Here is a 20,027-nt window from a genome sequence, read left to right as displayed (position 1 = left end):
GGGGCTACCTCTGATCTGAATGGACTCACACAGCCTTGCTACTTCAAGGCAAATTTTCATTTTAAGAAGAAAGATAAGATCACAAAAATTGGAGATAATTTTTATCTCAAAAATAGGTGGGAACTGGTTAAATAAATTATGCTATGTCCACATTATTAAAATCTGCCTAACTAACCATTAAAAATTCTGTTTTATAAAATTATTCAAAAGCCAAGGGAAATGCTCAGTTACAAAACATGAACAGAAAAGATGGTGTTGAGTCTATGAGGTATTAACAGTGGTGGTGTTGCCTCTGGGTGGTGGGATTTAAGTAACTTATATCCCCTTTAAAGTTTCCCAAATTTATAAAATGAATGTTATAATCAGGAAAAAATGTCTAGAGTAGAGAAACAAAGATGAACACAGATGAAGACATGCAGTTAAGGGGATTAATGTATGAAATGAATGAATGAAAATTAAACTGATCATGAACTATCTAGAAACAGGTGCTCACAGGGCTCGGGAACCACTATGAAAATGAAGAGAAGAGAAACTATTAAAATGGGAGAAGAGAACCCAGCCAGGTGTGGTGGCGCATGCTTACAATCCCAGAACTTGAGAGGCTGAGAAAGGAGGCTCACAGGTTCGAGGCTAGCCTCAGCTACTTAGTGAGGCCCTTCACAACCCTGTTTCAAAATAAAGAATAAAAAATAGGGCTGTGGAATGTAGATCAGAGGTGGAATGCCCCTAAGTTGAACCCCCAGTAACACACACACACACACAAATAAAAAATACAATCGGAGAATCCAATCTCTTCATAGAGCTTAGTTGGATTGTTCTAAAAGTAAGACTACTGCCAAGAAAACTGCATATAGGAGACAAGATTATTAAAGAGATACAGTGGTCTGGGAAAACACAGCTCAGTGGTAGAGCACTTGCCTAGAATGCACAAGGCTATGGGGCTTGATCCCCAGTATGAAGGGTGGGGGAAAAGATAATCCATTATCTGGAGTTAAACACCCATCAGAAATTAGAGTCTCCCTTAATATAAATTCTGGTGCCTCCAAAATAGTTACAGGAAATATTTTAATTCTGGAACAATATGGAGAAACAAGGAAGCATGCGTGCTAGAATGAAGACGACCAGCTGCAGCATCTGGTAAAGGGGAAGAGTCTGAGAAACAGGTACATGCAGAAGCCCATCAAACAGCACGGGACGGGGCCACCGACTCGCCCTTCCAACGCCCAAGCTCACGCGGCACACAGGAAGGCAATTAAAATCCTGGTTCCTCACTTGTCAGGAAGGAACCTTAGGCAAACACTCTGTTTCCCCATAGGCGTGACTGGGGTAAGGGGCAGGGAAGGTGCAGATTAATCAAGATGTCTTGTCTTCACACCCTAACCAGGGCCACACAACCTTCCTCGGTGTCCAGCCACCTCTCTTCCTCCGATTCTATAAATAATAAGCAAGCCTCCTCCAAAAGCAAGAGAATGCCCTTGGCCCATCACAACATGCTGGCCTGCTGGCAGTTGGAACTCACATCACAAATTAATACACACACAAACCGACTTCTAAATCACGTCTTGGTGTATTTATTTAGCATAAATCAGTTAATCAGTCTAACAGTCAGCTTTTCTGAGCCTGGAGAGCACAGAGTGAGCCTGAAGAGCAGACGACATACTCACTGGCAGGCCACGCTTCCCACTTTCTAGTCTTAAGACAGAGTAGGCCCCAGCACAAAGCCTGCACGACCCACCTTCATGTGCTGGTCACATGATTCTAGCGGTGGGCGCTAAAGATTTGCTGGGCTATGTCCTGAACCAATAGCTTCTCTCTGTATCAGCAAGCAGTTGTATTCTCATCCAACTGAGGGCTGCTTATACACGCCAGAGACAAGCACATTCCTTAACCTGCACCTTCTCTGCTTTACCAAGCTCAGCTAATAGAATTGCACATGAGGTGTGTGTGTGATCCCAGATTCAACAAGGCCCCACTTCATAAACCTTTGCTTCTGTGTCAAGAAGTGAAATTCCTAACTGGGTAAGGTGGCTCACATCTACAATCTCAATACCTAGCAGGCTGAGACAAGAAGATCACAGGTTCGAAGGCTAGCCTCTGCAACTTAGCAAGACCCTGTTTCAAAATAAAAAAATAAATAACTAGGGTATAGCTTGGAGGTATAATGCTCTTGGGTTCAATCTCCAGAAACAAAAAAAGAAAAGAAATTCACCCTGGAAATCATAAATATCAGGCCCCACCTTAAATGCCAGCTCAAATTGTAGGTTATGAACCCTGAGAAACTCCATTCTTCCCTAAAGAGCCTTGTCCTTTGAAGCAGAACTCTATCGCCTTTCCCTGGAGTGTTCGGGAGATGGTCTAAGCTGAGAACTGGTTAGCAGTCAGCTCCATGGGCTGAGGGTAGCTGGGGGTATCCAGGAAATAGCAGAGATATTACTGCATCTAAATCTGCTTCAAAAGGAAGATGGCAGTCAGAGACCACAATCCTGGAGAGACAGCTTTGCTAAGCCTCCAACTCATCCACTGCTAAACGCAGCAATCTAGAACATTTCTCAAGCTGAAGTGCCTGGCATTCCAGGCCCCTATCACAGAGATTTTAACACCACAGCTTAGGAACTACACTTTAAGAAAAACGGACCTGGCATCTACTCTAGGGCAAACACTCAACTGGAGGTCACTGGCAGAGCCAACGGGACACAGCTGTGCATCTGGGCTGAGGCCTGGCAGGGAAGGAGAAATCAGGAAGACAAGGGCAAGAGCAGACAGCGGCAGACCCCGAGCACACAATGCAATTCTGCTGTTCAATCGAAATATATGGCACCAACAGAGATCCACTTAATCTTTGTCCTCAGAGTAGCCCGGTATAAAACCAGAAGGCTTGGAGCTCATTTGGAGCAAGTAAGAAGCAATAATGTTGGGTAGCCATATCTGCAGTGAATCAAACAGTTAACAATCAAATGATCTGCCCTTAGAGAACTTCGCATCAGGGGATACCTTAGAAGCACACACATGAGCATCGGTTTCCTGGCAGGGAAGGGGACAGAGGTAAAGGGGGCTATACCAAGGTCAAACAGCAGCCAGAAATAGCAACGAGTCCCCATTCCCCAGCTTCAGAACTCCAAGACAGTTCAGGGCCACCAGGATACTAAAAAAGATCCCTCGGTATACACAGAGGGCTGGTTCCACAATCCACCAGCAGATAACAAAGTCCTCAGAGGCTCAAGTCCCTTATATAAAAATGGCAGAGTCATCTGCATTCACATTCGTTTAGGGAATCGTGGCACACAAAGAGTCTGGAGCTGGAGGTGTAGCTCAGCATAAAACACTTTTCTGGCACGTACCAAAACCTGGGTTTGATACTTAGCACCACAAAAAAAAAAAAAAAAAAAAAAGAAAAAAGAAAAAAAAAGTCAGTGACAAAAATAAGTAAAGAGAAGAAAAATCTGTACATGTTTAATTATAGATGCAATGTTTTTACAAAAAAAATCTCAATGCATGTTTGCTTGACTGTAGATTCAGAACCCTTGGCCAGCCATACAGAAATGTGTGGATGAGTCAAAACTGCTTCCTTAGACTTTTTTTGTTCACCAAGTCTCATGATGCGTTCAGATCAGTTACCTTTACCACCACAGGAAGCTTCAAGGTCCTCAGCTGGCCAGGGCAGCAGGTTAGAATTAGGTAGGAGATACAGTCAGGGAGAAAAAGAAAACCAGGACTCCTCAGCCCCGCAGACTGATCCTGACCACCAAAGGCAGTGATGAGGAGGATCCGGAAAGAGGAGACAGGTAAACCACTAGTGACAAACGCCAGGGTTAAAACCTGACATCACAAACAAGCCAAAATGAGGAATACGCGAGCTGGGCGTGGTGGCACACACCTGTAATCCCAGTATTGGGAAGCTGAGACTGGAAGATTACAGGTTCGAAGACAGCCTCAGGAAGCAGTGAGATACCCATCAGCCTAGTGAGATGCTGTTTCAAAATAAAAACTGAAAAAGAGGAGTTGGGGTGTTAACTTAGAGAAAGAATGCCCCCTGGGTTCAATCCCCAGTAAAACACACACACATACTCACGCACGCGCGCGCGCGCGCGCACACACACACACACACACACACACACAGAATGAGGAAAACCTGTTGTAAGTGCTCACTTGCATAAAGGCAAGGTCCCACCGCAATGGGTGTCTTCTTCAAATCAGTATCTATGAGCTACAGATTTAGAGCTTTTACCAATAAAACATCTACTGATATAAATTTCTGGGAGCAGAAGGTCTTGCTTATGTTATACAAATTTAGTTTTCTAGAACATAAAATGCACTTAATAAGCAGAGTAAATGTTGTTGTGCAAGAAAAAAAAAGAGTGCAATGCAGTTTTGCTGCTGTCATTTTTGTTTTGTTTTGTTTCATCTCACAAGTTGTGAGGGCCTCACTAAGTAGCTGAGGCTGGCCGCGAACCTGCGGTCCTCCTGTCTCAGCCTCCCAAGTACTAGGATTACAAGTTTGTGCCACCACACCTGCGCCTGGTTTGTTGTCATGTTTTAAGTAGTGAATCCAGGCTCAAGAAGCCAAGACAAGACTGCCAAAGGGCAAGTCAGCTTCCACAATGCTGAACATTCATTTTATCTGAAGGCTCACGGCAGCATCCAATACATAGCACAAAGGATGTAAGGGCAACGTGAGGCAAGGGGACACAGGACCACAGGAGGCTCCCGTGGAAGGTCTATATTAATAAGCAATAGAATGACCACTGGCCAAGGATGACCTCATCAAACCCAGCTTTACAAACTTCCTCTGCATTCCAGGAGGACAGACAGCAGAGAGCAATGAAGGGACCGCAGATCAGAATATGGAAGGTGATTCAAATAAATCTACTAAGTGAAAAAGAAAAATGGCAAAAGCACACATCTCTACTCTTGTACGTCCACTTTCAGAACTATCTGCAAGCCAAGCCCGGTGGTGGAGGCCTGTAATCTCAGTACTGGAGAGGCTGAAAGCAGGAAGATCACAGGTTGGAAGACTGCCTTAGCAACATAGTGAGACCCTCAGCGACGTAGCAAGACCCTGTTTAAACAAAAAAGAACAAAAAATCTTGTACCCCATTAAGAAGTATTACTACAATGAACTAGTAAAAAATTTTTTAAATAAATAATTAAAAAATAAAGGGCTGATAGTATATCTTGGAGACTGAATGCCCCTGGGCTCGATCCCCTGTACCACACCAAAAAAAGAAAAATTTTATTAGCAAATTAGCCAAGCACACACTTGTGATCTCATGACAAGGGAATTGCAGGTTCGAGGCCAGCCTCACCAACTTAGGGAGACCCTGTTTCAAAATAAATGATAAAAAGAACTGGGAGTGTAGCTCAAAGAAAGAATACCTGTTGTGAGCACATAAAATATATGTCAAAAATGTTGTGAGTATATGAAATATGTCAGGATAAAGGTACAGTGTAGGGACAGGTAGACTGGCCAGATATGCAAAGAAGATGGGGCAGAAGAAGGACATAACTAACATGCCCAAGACAAATTTATGGACACACACCCCGGGCACACATCCATAGGGATAAGACAACTGGAAGACAAGATAAGGACGAAGTAACGGACATACATCCCGGACATACATCCATAAGATGAAACAACTGAGAAAACAAGATGGCGGTCAAAACAATGAGCCTACACAATTAGTGACATCAATTCAGGGTACATGAGACCTAGCAAATGGCTAGATCGGCGGCTTTGACCAAACTCTCTAAGAGGCTGAAAGTTAGCCTGGCCAGATGGAAACATTCCTCTGGTAGCTGCTGGAGAGTTCCTCTAAATGACAGTTGGACTCATCCCCGTCTGGACTTCAAGCATCTGCACCTCAACCATCCACGATGGCTGTGACAGTGATCCTGAGCCTAGGTTACCCGCGGAGACCTGTTTTGCCTCAGGCAACCAAATGCTATCTGGCCAGTGGCTTGGTTAGAGAAGGATGGGAGTGTTATAAGCATTGTAAAATAAACTGTATTCATGATAGGCATTAAGTGTAACCTGTCATTCTTGCCACTGTGTCAATAAGACTCAGCAATACCCCAGGCTCAATACCCAGTTCCAAAAAGAAGAAATATTTGCAAATCAAAACACAAAGCAAACAAACAGAACTTTTGAAAAGCATGAGGTGGGGCGTGGGGAGCAGCCTCTGGCCCCAGGTCTCCCAGTCTGCCACCTCCAGGGTGGACACAAGGGCAAAGTGAGAATGTACTCCACCACACACGTTCTCATGTTTTTCTAGACAGAGAGACAGTAAATGCCAAAATCTGCTTCTTACTAGGCGATGTAGGTGAGAGATGAAAGGCTACAGGATTTTATTACACTGAATCTTCAGTTTGTCAGGTCCCAGGTACCCTGGGACTAATGTGTGTCTATTAGGATTGAGACATCTCTCTCCAACAGGGTCCAATAACTGTCCTCTACCTGCTCTACTTTATGGATATAATCATAACAATGGCCCCAAACACTATTACAAAGTGAAGCAGCTTGATGGCTTCTCAAGCGAGGCCCCACACCCCTAAGCCTCGCTACCCCAGGTCCAGAACCAGAACTTGGCATGCAAATAGCGCCTAGGCTGAAAAAAAAAAAAAAAAAAAAATCAGTCATTCTCCTGAGGGAGGAGGCCTGGACATGGGGGGAGGAAAGAGGAGTGAGGCCAAAGAACTTTAAAGACAGGTGGCAACCCCAGAGCCTTCTGCCCAGGCAAGCCGGAGCAGGGCCCAATCCCGGCTCGAGCAGCAGCAAGAAACTCTGTTTTCCTGAGGAAAATGCTGAGCTGGTGGTTTAATACACACTGAGAGGGACAGCAAAGTGCTGGGATAACTTCCTCCCTCTTTATGGGAAATAAGAAACGAATAAAATAAGCTGCTTTGAGTGATGTCTAGTCTCTCTCTTCTTAAAGTACAAACTGGCCTAATAATTCTGGATGTCCCCATGGCCAAAACCAGCAAAAGGCGCTGCCTGCCAACTCTGCCATGCAGAACACAACGCGCTCCCTCCCAGCAGCTGCGGTCAAAGGTGAAGAGGGTCCAGAAAGAACAGGGTGGGCAGCACAGTCTGCATCCTGCATCCAGAGGGGCCGGGCCTCCCGCCGGAGCCTGAAGCAGTAGGCACGTGGCGCATCAGCAGCCCTGCCACAGGGCTCCACCTACAGCTCCTGCGCACCAGTTGGTCTAAAACAAGCCCCTCCAGCTGGAGAAGCAGATGCTAAAGGCAGCACCACATGAATAAGAATGTGGCTGCATCCTAACTGCGGCCCACCTTGCGAAAGCCTCCCTGGTAATGAGGAGGAAAACGTCCTGGGAACGTGGGGTGGCAGGATGGCAGTCAAGTGCTGGCTTCATCATCCCCTAGATGATGAACAGGGGGCAAAGATGGCCAATGAAAATGCAGCGGGCTGTTACATAACACGCACTCGAGTGTCAACTATGTGCTAGGCAGTTAGCTAGCAACAAATTTGGCAAGATGAGAAATCTACTTGACCCAGAAAATCAAACCGAGAAAAGGGAAAATAACAGAAGGGGGGGAGGGGGACAAAAAAGGAAAAAGTATTTAAAAGTAGAAACTAGAAATTATAGGCATCCGATATGTGGGTGTATCCCAAGTCAGCAGGACAGAAGAAGCAACCCAGTTCTGAGGACCAATATCCCAACACAAAGATGCCGCAGATTCCCCACATAAAGGGGCATTTCTGCTTAGTCTCACAAACTGCCCAAGACAGTGAAACACGGGTGAAGGAGATTACATCAACTGATGACAACCCAGTGGAGAAATGAAAAGATAAGGAACGCAGAGTCTCCAGAATGTCCTCACAGCTACATCCAATAGAGACCTCACTGTGCAACGGCAACCCAGGCGGCCTCCAGTAGAGAATAACCTGGGCAGAGGCATCTGCAGCCCCAAGAGGGCAGGCACCATGGTGGAGGGTAGATTAAGGGCTATAAAAATGCGAACAACCCATAAATTGACCATAGGTTTTCAAAGGAAGGCTGAAATGAAAAGTGACATCAAAAATATGCCTAAGCAATAGGCCTGTCATTTGCTAGGAAAAGCAGCAAGCATCTGTGTCCTTCAGCTTCCCCTTCTAGGCTCAGTTCTGAAAAGCCTTTGCCGAAACAGTGGCATGCTGCCTCACCCACAATCCATCATCCCATCTAAAGTCCACCTGCTGATCATCACACATACACGCACAGCAAGATTAGACATTGCGCCCCAAAATTATAAACACCTTACTAAGAAAAGTAAGTTCCTCACACTGTGTCTACAGTACATGACAAACATAAATGTTTGGTTTGTAAACTAAACAAAATTTTCCCAATCCAAAGCTAATTAGCCCACCAAGGAATGAAACCTACAGCCCTGCCCTGCAAAAAAATGCCAAGCACTGGCTGGCTGCATTAAACTTCCCTTGAATATAAATGCTATGCAAAAAAAAAAAAAAAAAAAAAAAAGGTAATTTATCTAAACACAGTGTAGGTAGCTCTGCAATCAGTATCTCATAAATAAAGAGAAAGATGAAGGGAAAGCTCTCTAATTGATTTTAAAATTAGTCCCAGCAATGAAATAATCTGACAACCAACAAGGTCGACCACAGCCATATATATATGTATGTATAGCCCTCAGGAAAAAGTGCACCTAAAAACTGCAATGAATCAAGATACCTGAATTACTATGAAAGGAAGATATTCAGAAAAGCCTGGAATAAGAGGCAGAGGTGTTAAAAGAAAGTCAATTGGGGACCAATCTTCAAAAACACTTAACAGCCTCAAATTAACCCCATTGGTGGATGGAACCCAATCTACACTGTGCTGATGGAATACACATCCTGAGGAAAGCACCACAGACAGAGGTGTGGCCAGGCCACCTGATGGCAGCAACTAGATTGAACCTGGGGGGTGGGAAGAGGAAGTGCCTGCAGAAAACTGAGCCACTTGTGACCCAGCAAACATAACTAGCAACCCAATTAGGAAGCAGAAAAAAACAGGAGTGGAAAAACACTCTCCTGCGGCTGTCAGATGCCCGGACATTGGCTCCAGCTGCAATGGCTATCAGAAACAGTGAAGGAGATTAGCCAAAGATTTGGAGGTAGCAAAAGCATCAGCAGATGTGCTGATTTAAACATTTGATAAATGCCTATTATATTCACAGCAAGGTTCTGAAAGGGGAGATGGCAATGAGAAAAGCATGTCATCCAGGCCTCTGTGGAGTTGAGACTTCACAATGGAAAGTAGGCGTGTATGTAAACAACCAGTACAGGATGTGATGGAGATGGGAAAGACTGTGTGCATACAAGTCGCTGGCCTCAAGGGGCCTTCAAAAACCAGGGCAGAAAAGAGGGTTACCTTAGCACAACAGCCATGCAAAAAGGTCACAGGACAGTAAACATGAGAGCGCTGTCATTTCTGAAAACAGAATTGCTACAGCTCACAGGACTGAGAAAAGTCAAGAAATATGAACACACGGCATGAGGAAGATTTAGATAAATTCAAAGTGCAGAACTGTGTGATCGTAATGATTAAAGGAACTGGGAAGAAATAGAAAGAGACGGATTGAAAGAGGTACATGCACAAGGTTCAGAGGATTAACCACCAAGACACACTAGGAGATTGTTAAAAACCCACACCTAAATATATACATATATATTTGAAAAAGAGAGCAAAGATTATGGGAAATATAACTAGTAGAAATCAAAGAAAATATAATTTGCAATAGAGAGAAGGAAGCAAATCAAAGAGCAACAAGGTAGACACACGCTGTCTTCTAGAGTCTAAAATTCACTCAGAATGATCAGTGGAATGTACATTATAGGAAACTACCCCCTGCTCAGATACCCAACGTCTTGACCTCGTCACAAGGAGTCAGGCTTGCCCCCAGTGACCTCCTCCAGCTGAGAAGGCGCCAAAGTGATGGCTTAAGTGATGGCACCTAGCTATTGATCTTAGAAAGCAGGACACGCACATTCCGGAATCTTAAATAGGAGAGCAAAGACCCACCCATACATCGTCTCCCAATAGTAATTTTTTTCAGTCTTCTAACAAAGGAGGTTTCAAGCGCTCTTCTCAAAAATACCCAGATCAAATAAATCTGAAAGTGGTACAGAATGCTGCTGCCAGTGCTGGCATATTCTACCCGTCTTTTGATCACATTTCTGCAGTCCCCAAATCTCTCCATTGGAGACCGGTGGAATGTTATATCCATTTCAAAGAGCCTTTGCTGTTCTCTGAGGTCCTTAATGCCAAGCTGGAGCCCCTCTCTAATTTGCTATTTGCCTTACGCTCCCAGTCACAAGCGTGAGATCACAGTCAGTGGGTTTATTGGTTTGCCCCCACTACACTTAGGGACTCCAGCCCCTCAGCTTCCTGTTGGTATGCATCTCAGCGGCAGCTCTGGCTGCCGGAGGGTCCAAGGAGACCAGTCATCTTGCTCTCAGAAATCTAAACTAGAGGGAAAAAGGTTGAGAACAGCTTTTAATCGTGCCTAAATAGCAAAGCACCCTGGGGCCCTGCACAACCAATGGAGTTAGCAGTACCTGAAATAGCCCTGCCTCTGACAAAAAGCCTTGACGAATCCGGGGCACCGCTGATAATGCACCTACCTGCGGCTCCTCTCTACCAGCTGCCACACAGGAGACCCAGGCGGGTCGGGCCTGGGAGACAACCCCAAGATGGAGGCCGCAAGGAGTTGATTAGGTGACTTCAGGATGGAGACTGCAAGGAGTCGATTAGGTGACTGCCACTTAAAAAAAAATGGATCCTTCAGTGCCCAGGTCTGAAATATGGAGAGTCCCTGGAGTGAGAAAACCTTTTTGTGGCAAGTTCACAGGGAGGAGGCTGAAAGACGGTGATGGAAATGAATAGGCCTTGATAGCAGCAGACCAGCTGTGGAGAGACTCCCCTTGAGTTTCCACAGGCAATGGGGGCGGGGGGGGGGGATGACAGCGACAGAGAAGAGGGGACACACACAGACACAGGGACAGAGAAGAGGGAGAAACAGACAGGCTGGGGAGAGGAGCTGAGCAAAGACCCTGCAGCTGAAAGCAAACTTTCCACACCGAACACCTGGGGGTTGGGTAATCTATGTACCTGTTTTCAAGGTAAATTTCAGCTCTGTGTCTCTTTGCCAACTACAATAGCACCGTGAGAGCCGGCTTCATGGGGGAATAAGTCAGCCCCTTCATCAGATGCCTGGGGGCTGTTTCCTTTGTCATTAACACTCTAAGTGTAACACAAAGCCCACGGCAGCCCTGGGCAATGGAGCACTAGGCTTTCCAGTTTCAGATCAAAGCCAAGCACTCCCTGGGAAGTCCCCAGATTGCACAACCTGCTATCTCCTTCAAGGCAGCAGCTCAGCAAACCCACAGCCTTTCTCCAAGACTAAGCACTTATTTCTTCATGAAAGCGACTGGGAAAACACGCTCCATTAGGGAAATGCCGGTGCACATTCAGGTTCACAAGAGCACCACATGTGAGTGGTCTACACCGGCTTCTCAGGAGCTCACACTGGATTCATCTTGAATAACCCAGAAACACAACCAAGAGCACCAGACATAACTGGAATCCTTCTGAGGGAAATATACAGTCCTGCTTTGAACCCTCCTACCACACTTTGCATCTGCACACAAAGCTATAATCAAAACGCGGGATCCGAAGCTACCTACAAACTCCTACAAATAACTGGAACGCAGCTGCAGTGGTGAAAACTATTCCCTTGATCACAGTGTTTTGTCCAAGCACTTCCTCCAGCTCCAATTAGAAAAATAACCCAAAAGGGGGAGTAGAAGTGTACAGTTAGTTAGCCTTGGGCAAAACCTTGTCCTCCTGTACAATTTAAGAAAAATTAACTTGTCTGTGTGCCAAAAGGAAAAATCCAATTTGTCCTATTATCCCCCAAATTTATAGATGTCTCAGAGATCTATATTAGTTGATGACAGGCCATGAGAGTTTCTAGGGCATGAGAAAGAGAAACAAAGAATCTCCTCCATGCTTTCTTGAAGGACAAGCCCCATTAGGTCCTCATCTGGGAGCTCACAGGGAGGCCTCCCCACAGCGGGAATCGCTGCACGCCATCTGCCTGCCCTTGAGGAGGCGCGTGCCAAAGTCTCCCCTCTTCACCTCCTCCAGTTCCGTCATCTGCACCCTCTCCCACTTGGTTTTTTTGGTTGAGAAAAGGTCCCAACACCATAAGCTCTCAGGTTGTCTTTTTCTCTACTTCAGAGCTACTGCCCCCTAGAAAATGCCCAGTAATTAGACATAAGGTCATCTCCTGAATGTTTCTTTCACTAATCATCCATTATGAACCTTCATTTCCTAAAAAACACTCAGGCACCCTGTGGTCATGAACTGTACGACCACTCCCAATTCCCAAAACACACCCTCCGAGGTTTGCCTTGGGGATTCTATTGGCCCTTTCTAACTAGGGCAGGCACATAATTCTTGTCCATGCTGTGTCTTGCACAAGGGCACCTGGCCAAAGGGACAGAGAGAAAACAGGAACTGAAATTCAGCCTCCATTCTACTGCCAATACGTGCCCTGATGTGAAAAAGGGACATCCTTTTCTAGTTTGCACTAAGGTGCCCTGGGGACTGATAGACCACAGCCCAAACATCTCTGCCATCGACACTTGCCGGGCTCCCCTTGCAGCTCTAACAGCAATTGGAAAGTAGTAAAGGAAACTGGAAACCCATGACTCTGAGGGGATGCCTACTGCCAAGGCTTCCGTGCATATCATGCACCCTGCCAGTGCGTGCAGCCACACTGGGAACCTCAGGCACCTGGCCTTCTCACACCCAGACTGTTCATCTCTGTTAACTTTAGGGCTAGCATACAGGAGACTCTTGGGCTCTTTGTAAGAGCTCTAGGGGATTCTTTAAGCAAAAGTCGAGTACTTCAAATGCTCCAACATGAAGAGCGAGTGCTGGAACAGCACCTACAGTTCTCAGTTCTCATTCATTGCTCAATTCTCCCCCAGGCCCTTGCTCAATGGAGGCTTCCTTATCAAAATAAAAACCAGAACTCCTAGCTACAGGTCAGTTTTGATCTGGTATGATCTTCTAACTGTGAATCACTTTCATATCTTATGAATTCAAATCACCAACAAAAGAGCTCTTAAATCCAAAAATGCCTCACCCCAGTTCAAAATGAAGCCTTCAATGCATGGGCCCCTGCCTCTTTACCAAGACCATCTCTCACCACTCCATATTTGGCTACCCTTGGCTCCAGTCAGAAAATTACTTGCAGTTTCTTCTAGGGGCCAAGTTCTCTCGGTGTTCAGGAATATGTCGAGATGTTCAGAGGACCCAGGCCTTATACAGCTGCACAGCACAGGTGGACGACCACTCCCACACCACCCAGAATGGCCATCTATGCTCTAGTCCCCCAGCCCCTTAAGCCCAATACCCTCTTTTAGCTACCACTTGTTCTTTTTGGCACACTGGAGATTAAACCCAGGAGCATTCTGCTCTGAGCTATATCCCCAGCCCTTTCTATTGTTTATTTTGAAACAGGGTCTTGCTATATAAGTTGCTGAGGTTGGCCTTGAACTTGCAACCTTCCTGTCTCCACCTCCCAAATACTGAAATTACAAGAGTGCACCACCACAATCCAGCTTCCCCCCACCCCCTGCGCTTTTCAGCTAGGAACCTCCTATCCATCCTTCAAGACCTAGATGTCGGTTGTTCAAAGAAGCCTTCCCAAACTCCCCCCTCCATAGCAGGGAACACTCAGGAAATTACTTTTTTATTTCTTCTGTTGCACATTAAAGTTCCACTAGGGGAGAAATCAAAGTGTATCTCCATTCCTCTCTGCATCTCCAGCACAACACCTGGTGCAAAGCAGGCAGCCCATGCACACTCAAGATGCCTGACCCACTCACTTGAGTTTCTAGAGCTGTGCTGTCCATGACAGCGGCCACTGGCCTCCTGGGCTGAGTCCCCGAGATATGTGAGAAGGAACTGAGTTATTGTACAAGTATAAAATATACACCAGATTTTAAAGGCAGTTTTTTTTAAAAAAAATGGGAAACTATCTTGTTAGTATTGTAGGACTCATTCAATGTTGCAATGATAATGTTTTGGATGTGTAACGACAAATAAAGTACATGAAAGTTAATGTGTTTTAGTTTTTAATTACAGCCCTTGATAGGACTGGCTTGTGTGGCTCACATCACGTTCTGTGGACAGTGCTGGTATGGAGAGCCCCTTCTTCCCACTTGCTGACTTCTTGTCCTTGATTGCTCCAGCATAAGATACTTCCTTCCCAGAGCACCCACCACAGCTGGGTTCTCCAGAGTGCTTCCACCATCATACCAGCATGTGCTAGACTACCTTCGGAAACCCTTGAGTACATTCTTCCAAGGAATTTAATGAACAAATAATGGAAATCACTCCTCATTTTCCTCGAAAGGCACATGCTATAAACTATTACAGCTAAGCCTTACTTTGAACTTTTTAAAAATGGAGTAAGATCTCAGGAGTGAACAGTAAAGAAAAAAAAAAAAGAGAAGAAAAAGAAAGGAGGTAACCTACCTTTGTAGAGAACAAGAATTTATATGATCAGGATACATATCCCAACAACTTCCCGTCAGCCACTAGGCTAAAGAAAATGCATCTTTTACCCTTTGAGGAATTCCCATTATTGAGAAAAAACTTGAAATTTTCAATAGCTTAGTTCTTTCTTCAAAAAACCCGATATCATCCCACCCCCCAAAAAATGCTTAAAATCCAACTATATAGTCTAATTTAACATAATGCTTTGGCTGATGATGCAGGCACAAAAATTAACATTCAAGAATTCCAAAGTTGTGGTTGCTGTGGGAACCTTAATTCCAACTGTAGGGCACAGATGCAGAACTGTGGACTACTCCCAACACTGATAAAATTGGAGATGTATATTTACTCTGTGCAATGAGGCACAGCTACAGTTACTGAGAGAACCTCATTTTGGCATTTCTAGGCTTTCATGCATTTAAATTCTCAACCTTACCACAATACTGCCTGCTGCATTAAATTACCTCCTCTATGGAGAAAAAAGAATGAACTGATTGGCCAGACATTCAAATCACCCATCCTGTATGGGATTTTTTATGCATGATCTGATCCAAGAACCAATCATGATATTTTCATTTTACTCTTATGGGCTGTCTATAAACTCTGACACAAATGGAAACAGTGTATGAATTTCAACTTGTGAATGCACCATGACATGTGGATGTGCAAGTCATTGGAAAAGCAAATTTTACATCTTTAGAACTGCAAAAGGGGTAAATTAAAAAAAGTAGATCGTCCCCAACTTCAACCACATGTTTAATTTCCAAAACCTCTCCAAACACTTGTTTCTGGCACTGGCTAACATGGAGGACCTAGTTGTATGACTAGTCAAGACTGACACTTTAGTTTTCAGAGGACAATAATAGGAGTGCAAACAAAGTCTATAAAGACAAAGCCATAACCAAAAAAACATTCAACCTAAATCCCTATCCCCAACTTCCTATTTCTTTCCAAGAGATGGAAGGAAAATAACCACAAGATTTAATAACAAAAAGAAAATTCTAGCTGCATACTGACAAGCAAATCTTACTAGAATTCTTAACCAAAGCATAATTTCTCAAAACTAATATATGTTATACATATTAAGTCATACATGTTACTTTAGTCAAAAGACTCAAGGAGTAACAGTGTGACTAATTATAGTTAACCCTTTACACAACCTGCCTAGATGACCTCAGAAAATTTACAAAGACTTACTTCCTCCTGGAGCAAAACTATAAGGAATTATCAAAATGAGCAGGAGAAACAGGCCCTATTACTATGTGAGACACAGTTCCTCCTCTCCATATTCACCTGCCATCTCACACACCCCAACCCTAACTGCTGAGAGGTGCCACAAATGTCCATTCAAGATGGAGCAGAGCACTGTGGTTCAGGAGATATGGATTAGGAAATAAACTCTGGTGATTTCAAACACTGTCATTTGCATTGGCTCCACTTAAGGGTTCTAGAGCAGTTTCCCTTTGGTTTCTGCATAGAGGCTTGGCTGCCTCCTTGTTCTCACCTGTGTGCTCTCTCCCTCCAGCCTTGGTGGGCGGATGCTGGACAGGTGGATCGTCTTGTAGTCTCCAGAGTTCAGCTTCACAACAATGGCATCAGCATTAAGAACCTGCATCACCTGTAGGCGAGAAGGCAAGAAAATGCTTAAACTGGCATCCCTAGTTCCCATCACACTTCAAGAAGCAAGGCCCACCACACTCACAGGCAGAAAGTGAGATAGATCCATAGCCATTTGGAATCGATCCAGTACCATCCTTCATCGTGCAACAATGTCAGAGAAACTGCTATAATTATCAATTCCCTAAGATCTTATGATGATTCTGCAACAAGACAGAATCTATTTCATTCATAAAGATGGTCAATCTTCTTTAACTCCAAGATATGTAGTTAACTATAAAGCTTAAGAACTGAAAACCAATCTCTCCATGTTATTGAAGATTTTCTTTGAAACAGGTTCTAAACTAAAAATCAAAATTCCTATCTCATTACAAACCTGGGAAAGAGCAAGGGTTGAATTAGAAAAAGGCATAGTACTAGATGAGAAAGAACCAAAATAGGACGGCCCAGTAGAGAGCTGAAAAAACAAAAGGCAAACCAAGGGCAAAATGAGCTATCATCTTGGCATGGGAAAGGAGACGCTCTTCTGTTAATCTCATAGGCATAAACATTAAATTATTAAGGTATTACCTTGGCTACTCTAAAAGCCACCTTTTTGGAGCACTACTATGAACATTTTTGTTATGGAAACCAAAATCATTAACACTGTGCCACACTCTCCGCTGAAAATGATTAACTTCCAGTCTGGGATACAAGGATATCTATTTGAAGGGCAAAAGCACAAATATTCCTCTGTGAAAGTTATTAGAACACACCACGAGTGTGCACTATAAAATTCCATTCAAACTGGGACAGTGCCATATCAGTGTTATAACGAGAACCCATAATATGGCCAGCAGTCTACAATTCACCCAATTATATTCAGACCCTGTTGTTTCAAGGCTGTTTGGTATTTTTGCAAGCAGTACTTTGCTACAAGTTAGCTGCTGACTACAAAACACTGTCACCTCCTCTCCCTTTGCAGAATGGAAATCAAACTCTTCTATGCTTCAATCAGGGCCCATCAGGAACCACCAGGTGGCTGAACAAACTACAGGGTCAGCTGCCACACAGCAAGGGTAGACTGGCAAAATTTCACTTCTTTTCTATGTATGAAACAAAAGCAGCTAGACTTTCCTTTACCATGATGGATGTCACATTGGTAAGTATCTCAAAGGAAAAGTCTTTATTTCCTGGAAGGTGTAAGTTGGTGTGTATCTGTCTGTGCACGTGTGGTACTGGGGATTAAAGGCAGAGTCTGGTGCTTGCTAGCCAAGCACTCTACAACTGAGCTATATCCCCCACTCTTTTCTTATTTTGAGCCAGTCTCGCTAAGTTGCCCAGGATCACAGCAAACCTGAGACCCTTCTGCCTCAGCCTTCTAAGTAGCTGGGATTACAGGCATGTGCCACTGTGCCCAGCTAAAGCCTAAGATCTTTTACCATTTGAGCACAGAATGCATCCTTATACATTCAGACTTCTCCAGAAACAGTTTTTTTCCTATCTTTTCCAAAGAATCAGCCAATCACATACCAAGAGAGTGAAGAATGCTATAAAGGCCCATCTGAAGAAAGGACTAAAAGCAAAAGCAAGTGAGAAATCATGCATGACAGGAAACGGCAGGAACAAAGTGCCCTCAAACAGAACGAATGGAAAGAGAAAGATGACAGTTGGAATCAAGCTGTAAGCCAGCCACTGGCCCGCAGACTGTGTCTGGTGAATGGAAGGATATCCTAGGGCCTGACCATGATGAATAATAGAAGCAGTGTGGTCAACAGCCCAGTAACCAAGGGTCTGACAATGAACAGTGAGATAGGGGAAATTTTTTATTCTACTACATGTAAGATTAACTTGCAATCCTGAAAGCAAAAAGATAGCCTCAAATAACCATAATCACTCTGCGATAACCATTAGGACAGATCTGAGAATCAAGAAGGCTAAACACTAAAACCCAAAGAGTTAGTACCAAAAAACTTACCTGGCCAGAAAAATTTAATAAGAGAACAAGGGTAATCAAAGGTATGAGGCATGGTCACATCAGGACCAGGGTTCTGGGCTAGATACCTAGATCTGGGTAGTACCTAAGGGTATAGGCTCCCACACACAAGTCACAAAAACTTGTCCATGAGATTAAAACCTAAAAATTGCCAAGAATGAATCACTGAAAATACAGATTGTGTAACTGAAAGAAAAAGAGTTGATCTTATTTCCACTGCCTTCTAGATACATTAGTGCCAGGCAAAAATTCCCATATAATGGAATGCCTTTCTTAAAGATGCAGGGGTTATACAACTGATCAAAATAGAGAGGATGCAGGTAATGACTTCCCTATTCAAATCCCACATTTGTGTGAGAGGAGAATGGATACTACAGCATTTGAAGGGTGAGGTTTCCAAGATCTGTGCTATTCTTACTTCAAACTAAAGAAAAAATTCCTCTAAGCCACACCAAGCAAAACAGCTAGTACAGCAGATCAATACAGCTCCTCCTTCAAAAGGATGCCCAAAGGATATAAGGTAATCTTCCAATGTCTCAAATGCACACATTTCGCAATTATTTCCAAAATCTAAATGCTGGAAAGATCTATACCTCCTCTCCAACCCAAAACCTTAATAAATCATTAATTGCCCAAAACAAGGAAGTTCCCTATTATCAAGACATAAGAAGGAGCTCCATATTCTTTCTGTGTCCTAGTTATGCTCAGAAAGGAACACCACCAGGCAAAGTATCATAGCGCTCACACCTTCACCCCCTGATTCCAGACGGTGACGATCTGAGCATGCCCTGTGACAAGGTACTGGTATTCGTCACCCCCTATAAAGCGTTAGCAGCAGTAGCATGGAATGGATTCATGAAGCTGTAAATTTTAGGCCACAGCAGCAGGCTCTCTGCTCAGCATCTCCCTGATTAGAAACCTCCTCTTCAGGAACTGCGCACTCTGACGCTGCCAGCTCTGTGAAGCTTAGCCTTCTGGGGATGGGGAGGTAGGGTGAGTGCATGGGTGTGTGTCTACATGTGTGTATGTCAGTGGGCTTTATGGTTATCTATTCCACTGTAAATTGTGTCATTGTCCAGAGAACAAGCAGCTCCTAAACAGAGACATGGAATAAGCAATAAAATATTGGTTATAGTCACATGCTGAGCAATAAGGAAAAATGCAGAGCGATTACTATCCAAAGCCCGCTCATCAGCACACTTATGGACCACGGTGGAACAGTCACATTCCTCATTGTGCTTTTCATCAGGACGGTATGCCCACACTGCTCACTCTCTCCACCAGCTACAGATCCCTAATTAAGCTGCCCTCATGCACACACACCCAGAGATCACCACCCAAGGCTCTGGGGCAGTCAGTAGCTGGACGCAGGCACATGCGCTAAACCCAACCCCCCCCCCCCATTTCTTAAAGCCCAATTGTTTAATGATGGCCAAGGACGTAGAGGCTAAGGGCTGCCACAAGTCAAGAGAACTACTCGTTTCTGTTAGAGGCAAGACACATCCATCCCTCTCTCCAGCCTTCGGCCACACTATTGGTAGAGCACATCCACAGGGCTCACTGAGTGTCCAAGGCTGCTGTTGCTTGGCCTCTTAAATTCCTGCAGCATCCACAAGACAGAGATCTTTACAAGAGCCTTCCTAGCTAGAGAGACCCTCCCAACAGCTCCCCAGAGACAACCACATACAGTTCCGTTGCTCCCATAAATCTCAGTACAATAAAGATGGGGCATCTACAGGTACCAACATGAAGTGTCTTTTGATGAGGTCACTGGGAATGTAATACAAACACCCTTTGCCTCTGATATCATGACAATTGGCTGTATTCCCTGCACCCCAAGGTTGTATGTCATGTCTATTCTCTC

The 20,027-nt window shown here is 44.4% G+C and overlaps 1 protein-coding gene across 1 annotated transcript in view; it reads right to left on the bottom strand.

Annotated features, from left to right (window-relative positions):
• The window catches only part of SND1 (staphylococcal nuclease and tudor domain containing 1), a gene marked incomplete at its 3' end in the record, with an annotated part of 461,155 nt that overhangs the window by 366,197 nt on the left and 74,931 nt on the right, over positions 1–20,027 (bottom strand). Inside the window, exon 10 of the mRNA XM_080701065.1 lies at positions 16,076–16,189. Within this exon, the coding sequence (XP_080557191.1) occupies positions 16,076–16,189 (114 nt within the window). The remainder of the gene's footprint in view (positions 1–16,075; positions 16,190–20,027) is intronic.

This window comes from Muscardinus avellanarius, assembly GCF_963383645.1.
Source record: "Muscardinus avellanarius genome assembly, chromosome: 9".
Classification (NCBI taxonomy): Eukaryota; Metazoa; Chordata; class Mammalia; order Rodentia; family Gliridae; genus Muscardinus; species Muscardinus avellanarius.
This window is presented reverse-complemented; position numbering and strand designations above follow the sequence as displayed.